This window comes from Montipora capricornis, chromosome 6 (assembly GCF_036669925.1).
Source record: "Montipora capricornis isolate CH-2021 chromosome 6, ASM3666992v2, whole genome shotgun sequence".
In the NCBI taxonomy this organism is placed as follows: domain Eukaryota; kingdom Metazoa; phylum Cnidaria; class Anthozoa; order Scleractinia; family Acroporidae; genus Montipora; species Montipora capricornis.
This window is the reverse complement of record NC_090888.1, coordinates 25,159,007-25,166,506: the sequence shown is the minus strand read 5'-3', so window position 1 is coordinate 25,166,506 and position 7,500 is coordinate 25,159,007. Positions and strand designations below refer to the sequence as shown.

The following is a 7,500-nucleotide window of genomic DNA, read 5'->3' as shown; positions in this document are numbered from 1 at the left end:
CGTAAAAGGCATGGACAAAATTATTTGGCCTCAGGATGGCAACCCACAAAAGAAAAAACACAATCTTATCTCAGTACTTAGAGTCGTCCATCAGGAAATGCAGGGAGTCAGGGTGACTTAGTGTTTATCAACCGTGCCTTCCACCTCTGCGATCCGGGTTCAACTCTCGGCCCCGAGATCGTATGTGGGCTGAGTTTCAGTCGATCTCAACTCGACTCCGAGGGTTTTTCTCCGGGTACTCCGGTTTTCCTCCCACAGCCAATTCGACTCTCAGCCTATTCCATCAGGCTGTGGTGTTGTGCTCCGAGGTCATACATGGGTCGTGTTCAGGGGCCGAGCGCCAAGCCGGCAGCACAGCTCCTTCGGTTTAAGCGCTAATTTGTTGTAAATTGGTAGCAGATTTCAAGAGACAATACGCGACATTCATCAAAGTTGAGCCTGTTATTGATTAGCCACATTTTTCAACATAAGTTGAACAAAGCAGAAGTTTTAACCAACAGTGAAACTATTATGAGGTTCCAATTAACGCAAAGCGGTATAACTAGCCTGTACGTGAACTACCTGTCCTTTCTTCACTGAAGTTCCAGTAACAACCAATTTATCATCAGGACTGAATAAACAGGAAGTTCTAGAAAAAGAAACAGATATCTTAAGCCCCGTCCACACTAATGCGCTTTAGTTTGAAAACATAACTTCATCCGTTTTCGCAATAGAGTGGTTTTCAATTGAGGGTCGAATTGCTTTGGTTTTGTATTACTTCACTCAGTGATTGGTTTAAAGTTCTCGCGCCACTTTTTCAACAAATCAGAAGTAAAACCAAACCCAATCGTGGCTCACGCGTGTACATTTTCCCCGCGCTTTGTGTCGGCTACGTGTAATTACTTCGAGTTTTGCTTGGGTTACTGGATTGTCTCCGTCCTTTTTGATTGGCCAACGTAATTATTGTGGTTTTGGTTTTACCACACTAGATTGAAACTCGCTCTATATGCAAACAAAAGCGATCAAAAACGGGGGTGTAGGTCTGTGAAACTTTTGAAAACGGAGACTCATGTGTGGTATTTGCATGTCCAGGTTTTTCGCGCGCGTAAAAAGCATAAACAATCGTCCAACATAGCGGGAGATCTTGAATCTACATTGCTTGCCCTGATTTCAACTTTGATTGCTTGTTCAGCTCACAATTAATTTTAATACTAGCATCGTACCATGGTCTCGGTTCAGACATGCGCAGTATGCAGAAAGAAATGTTGAGAAAAGCCTGATGACAAAAATTGATGTTCTCTTTCTCCTATTTCGGAGGTTTAGTGTGAACGCGAAACTTTCTGTTCTTTTTTAAGAGACGAAAAACGGAGGTTTTTTTTAAAAAAGGTGTTGGTGTGGACGGGGCCACATTATTCATAATAATAATAATAATAATAATAATAATAATAATAATAATAATAATAATAATAATAATAATAATAATAATAATAATAATAATAATAACATTATTTATGAAATGTATGTCTTTTGATGTGTATGATGGTGTTGGGATCCCAGAGAAGTCTTGGCAAAAAAGTTCTGTTGGATTTCTGTGTTTGCGTAAATACACCAACATCGTTAATATACATGTATCGCCATTCTTTTCCAGACCCTCTCCCGCTCAAGATAAATTCACAAAACGGCCAGTTCTCACTTGACTTTATAGCTCAACTGGTAGAGAGAGCACTGGACCGGTATCAAAAAAAATTGAAAAACCTTACTCTGCTTCTTTATTACAAATTACACTGGGACTCATGTGATTTACTGCACAAATTGAAGGGAACCTTACGCCGTAAGTAACACGGTAACATACAAAACACATTAATTACTATGGAAATTTAGTAATCAGTAAATGCAAGTTATAGAAAGTTAAGCTTACTGTGGAAAGTAGTTTGGTAAGTCCATAGCGATATTGAGAAATCTCTTGAAATTGCGAATGTCCCAAATCTTCAACGTATCGTCACCTGAAACAGCAACGGCGAAGGATCAGCATCGTAAAAATCCAACAATAGGTAGACAAAAACAAACAAGGCTAGATCAGTTCAGCATGGGTACGAAAGGAAGGAAGTAGCAGTGGATAAAAGAAGAAAGCCCAAGAAGCACATATCTTGACTCTCATGGAGATCTGTATTGTATTTTTTTTTTTGGGTTAACTCTATTTAAATAAGCTTGAAATGGGACGCACGAGATGCATAGCACGTTGGATCCAGATTCACTCAACGAATGCAAAAAGCATCCCGTAACTTAACCAGTCTTGTGAAGACCAATTAAGTTACCTGGCATATAACGGTCTATGACACTGACCGTCCTATTTTGCTTTAATGATTATGACAGGTGGACTCCAATTTGAAACAACATACACACAACAGTAACCAGCATCTGTACACAGTTTGCGGGCCTATTTTGTCCTTACGGACACCATAGCTCAGTCAAGGCAATGACATAATGAGTTCTAGTGCTTACAATACAGCATCAACAAAAACAACGGAATTCTGTTTGTCCCCACATTGCTGGTTTGCCCGATCGGAAAATTGCAAAATAAGCCTGAAAATTTAGTCCCAAATCTCCAATCCGATATCCCGTAAGGGAAGGGGTGACCTTTTCCTTTGTTCCGAAGTTGATCTTTTTCCTTCAAACTCTCTCAGCAATGTGTGCTGTTCGTGGAAATGGACCACGACGCTGTCAACAAAATTTTTCATTCACGAGTTTCCCTGTTACCTTTAAGAAACCAAGGACTAACCGGTTTCCACGGATGCATATGGCATAGCCCGCGAACAAAGACGTATTTCCGGCGGTCGATTCTCTCTCCCGGAAAACAGACACGACCAACGAAAATACGTCTGCGTTCGAAGGCTACATATGGAAAAGAACTAGTCTGTTAAGATAAAAATCACTGCTACATGGGCAACCAGTAAACTAAAAATCTGTGACCTGCTCCCACTACCTGGAGAAAATATAAAACGCATTACGTCCAGTAATGGGAGGCGCGGTGGCCTCATGGTTAGATTGCTCGACTCCGGATCGAGTGGTCCGGGTTCGGCTCCTGGCCGGGGGATATTGTATTGGGTTCTTGGGCGAGACAATTTACTCTCACGGTGCCTCTCTCCACCCAGGTGTATAAATGGGTACCGGCGAAAATGCTGGGAGTAACCCTGCGATGGACTAGCATCCCATCCAGGGGGAAGTAGAAATACTCCTAATCGCTTCATGCTACGTAAACCGGAGATAAGCGCCAGCCTGATGGGCCTTTCTAGGCTCGTAACGGAGACTTTACCTTTACTTTCATGTCCAGTAGAGCGGTTTTCAATTGAGTGTCGAAAGTAATTATCGAATTACTTTGGTTTTGCATTACTTCACTCAATGATTGGTTCAAAGTTCTCGCGCCATATTTTCAAACCGATCAGAAGTGAAACCAAAACCAATCGTGGCTCGCGCGTGCACCTTTTCCCGCGCTTTGTGTCGGCGACGTGTAATTACTTCGAGTTTTGATTGGTTTACTGGATTGTCCCCTTCCTTTTTGATTGGTCAAAGTAATTACTTTGGTTTTGGTGTTACGACACTCATTTGAAAACCGCTCTTATGCAAGTAGTTAGATGCACGCCTAATTTTGATATCCAACGCGAAGTGTCCCTTTGATTTAAGCACTTGCTACCCATTTCTAATAATATGGTAAGGGTAAATGTTAGCTTTATTTTTTGGTGAGGGTAAATGCAGCTCTTTATCTTTACTTGAAAGCCGGAGTTTGAAGGACACTTTGTGACACTAGAGACATCTAGCATCACGTATTTTTCGGCAAACGGCAAACCGCTGAGTGTCACGTGACATGACGGTTGGATACCCTTCTTGCGGTAAGTGATTTACCGCAGTGTTTTTCACCTTAAAATTCTGTAGGAACTCACGTTTCAACCTATAAGTTATGTTTTTTAATGCTTTACCTCTTTAATGAACACATTTTTGCTGATCATTTCCACCTCCTTGAAGACGCTTGCTCGGATGAATAGGTCATTTCTGAGTTCATGTCTGCCTCCTCTTCAAAGCGAGTCTAAGTGCGAAGTTTTTGTTGTGAAAATTAGTTTTCATTCATATTTAAAGTAGAACTAATTATCATCACAAAAACTTCGCACTTACACTCACTTTGAAGAGGAGGCACACATGAACTCGGAAATGGCCTTTTTTAAAACATGTAAAGTAAAACAATAATCCAACATGGCGCGTTTTTTCCCGCTAAATGCCGAACGTTATGCCAAAGTCTATTTTAGTCCCTACGGCAAATCGCTAACGGCTTACTGCGGTTTGAAGTTTGCGGTCGACTTTAAAAACGCAATGCTAAATGTCCCCAATGGTCTGTACCGTATTTCCTCGATTAAATGCCGCCCTCAAATAAACGATGCAGATGGAAGGAGAAGTACCAACGCAGTCAGAAGAATGAGGCGTTTATTCGAGGAAAAAAAACAAGTACACGTTTAATAGACCATTTCCGAGTTCATATCCGCCTCCTCTTCAAAGCGAGTCTAAGTGCAAAGTTTTTGTGAAGGTAATTAGTTCTACTTTACATATGAATGAAAACTAATTTTCATAAGAAAAACTTCGCACTTAGACTCGCTTTGAAGAGGAGGCAGACATGAACTCGGAAATGGCCTATTTTCTGAATGTTGATCACTAGCCAGAAAATTACTATTCCCTCCCAGCAAAAATGCGAGACATTGGAACCTTAAACATGATTCTGTTTTAAGTAATATTTACAAATGATCTACCGTAATTAGCCATTATCAAAAATAGCATACTACTCTTTGGTTGTCCCTCCAAAATTTTGCATACGCATTGTTTTTATTTTCTCTTGGGACTTACAATGGTCCCAAGAGAAACTGGAAAGAATGCTTACGCCAAATTTGGAGAGACAACCAAAGAGTATTATGTAATAATGGCTCATTGTTGTCAGCGATCTAAGAAATATGATTTTGAAATAAACGCCGCCCTCGCATAAGCGCCGTCCTTGAATAAACACCGCCTCAGACACGCTCAAAATTTAATAAACACCGCGGCGTTTTATCGAGTAATTACGGTATTTCCAGACGCAAGTGGTATGGAAGCAGGGGAGGAGATGATGTTGAAATCCATTCGCATCTAATAACGTGCATTTCTAATCTCGACCCTAGAGCTCTTCTTTCTTGAGAGAAGAGCTCTGGGGAACCCTGAAACGAAGTGTCTTCTAGTTGGTTTTCGTGAAGAACAATGAAAAGCGTCTCTAATAGGTGCATTCATGTTAGCACGAGGAGTGAGCAGGCGCCGTAAGGTTCAAATAGCCAAATTTTGGCTATAAGAACCCTAAGGCGCATGTCCTCCTACATAGAGTTTCCCAGTTCGGGTCATGCGCAGAGATAAGATCCGAGGCTTTCGTGACGAGAATGCGTGTATTTCTGGACATGAAAAAAACCAAAGAACCTAGTGTAATACCTCCTCTTGAAGTCAATAAGCTGCCTTCGTGTGAAAACGTCAGACAAGAGATGTCGCTGCCAAATGTATGAGCAGTACGCTGAAGGTACGTAGGATGGATCTGTTAAATGGGAAAGAAAATACATCACTATACTTAGGTTATTTAACAGTTGGCAGTTCCCGAATGATCAACGAAATTAAGATCAATGATGAAATGGTATATATGAAATGAATCATATATGAACTGCGGATATGAAATCAAGTGAAGCCCATAACTGAGAAGATCATAGCTTCACTTGATTTCATATCCGCAGTTCATATATGATTCATTTCATATATACCATTTCATCATTGATTCATTCCTCACGGGACCATTAGAACCCACAAATGACCAGCTCCCAACGTCAGTGGCTTCATAGCTCAGTTGGTTAGAGCGTCGCACCGGAATCGCGAGGTCACGGGTTCAAACCCGGTTGAAGTCCTGAATTTTTCAGACTTCTCTACGAAATTGCAAAAATTGCGCTCATAACTGCGAAGATCATAGCTTCACTTGAAGTTAAGATCGACGTTTCCATATAACAAGCACTAAATACCCGAATTTCTTACCGAGTACTCGCATAAATAAGGAGACAGTTTCACACCACCTCATTATTCCCTGGACATGAAGACACCCTATAAATGGTGCGGTACCTACGGCACATGCGCATCACTTTTTCAATGAAATATGGAAATTGGATTCATATATAGTGATCTGTGGGAATTTGAACAACAAAAAGCCCTTATCGAGAGCCTATCCGTAACATATTTGCCTTTCTTGTTTCAATATTATCATTCACCTTTATCAACAAGGAAACATTACTTTTTCGTCGCCATTTCCCGCCTCTCATGCATAGACTGTCCACTCGCTCCAACATACACTGTATTTCCGAATACGATTCGTAACAATAACTTAACTTACAAATGGTTTTCTAGTGTCCCAGGCTTGTATTGACCCATCCTGTGAAAGCACACAAACTCAAAAAATCATTACCAGTGAAGACTTTTAGGATGAATAAATTAGGTTAAGACTCGTGCGGTGATATTTGGGGTTTTGATAGGCCCGCTCTTTAGCAAGGTAGTCCTCTGCTGAAAGAGCTTTGCTGTGGGAAGTCGCTAGTTAGTTTACCATGTTTTGACTGAAAAGGAAAGGAAAGGAACTTTATTTAAGTGTCTAGTTGTTCTAGCGCTGGAGCACTAATTGGCGACACTGTAAACTGAATTACTAACGCAAATCAAAACAAACGCTGGTTTTTGAGGAGAGGGGAAACCGGAGTACCCGGAAAAAACCTCTAGGTGCAGAGTACTCTCACCACTGCGCCATCTCAAAAAGAAAGCATCCAAAATGCAAAAGGAAACCTTAATTGTGCGGTGCTAAAAAGCGCTCGAGGCTACAAAAATTGGTACAACGAAAGTGATCACAGCAAGCAGAAGCCTCAAAACAACTTCATAAATGGTTATATGGTTGAACATCACGTGACTAACAAAACACTCAACTGATCGATGAAGACCTTGTGCAAACGTTGAACTATTTTTGTTAAAATATACTGTTATTACTCTGATCACAACTACAAAAACAGTTTTGCCAAATCAGAGAAGAGTTTTAAAACCCCGACTGATCGATAAGCGGTCATCTTGCCCGAAGTATATCATTTCACAAACACTTTTTTTGTATGATGAAGAACCTTTTTATAAGAACGTTCAGGCTCTTAAGAACATACTAATAACATACCCAGGCTGAGAGTCAGTTACGAACGTCATTAGTTTGCTCATTATTTGTTTTTAGCTTTTGCGAGTAGTATAAATAAAGGTAAGAGCCATTAATCTTTTGCTTCCATTTCTATGGCCGCTCGGCACTCTATGCAAATATCATCACCCACTCCAATTATCACTCGACCATGGACTCGAGCTACTGGTTTTAAATTTTCAATGTGTTAATTGATATAGGTACTTGTCGCAATAATTGAATGTCAATCGTCTTAAACGGAGTGCTTAGTCTTAAATGCTTATTAT

General features: G+C 40.6%; 1 protein-coding gene across 1 annotated transcript in view; it reads right to left on the bottom strand.

Moving 5' to 3' along the window:
• LOC138051826 (WD repeat-containing protein 70-like) overlaps positions 1-7,500 on the bottom strand; it is a 44,107-nt gene that overhangs the window by 16,373 nt on the left and 20,234 nt on the right. The window contains exons 14-17 of the mRNA XM_068898108.1: positions 6,410-6,448; positions 5,473-5,572; positions 1,898-1,982; positions 562-628 (exon numbers count right to left, since the gene is read on the bottom strand). Coding sequence (XP_068754209.1) covers positions 562-628; positions 1,898-1,982; positions 5,473-5,572; positions 6,410-6,448 — 291 coding nt within the window. The remainder of the gene's footprint in view (positions 1-561; positions 629-1,897; positions 1,983-5,472; positions 5,573-6,409; positions 6,449-7,500) is intronic.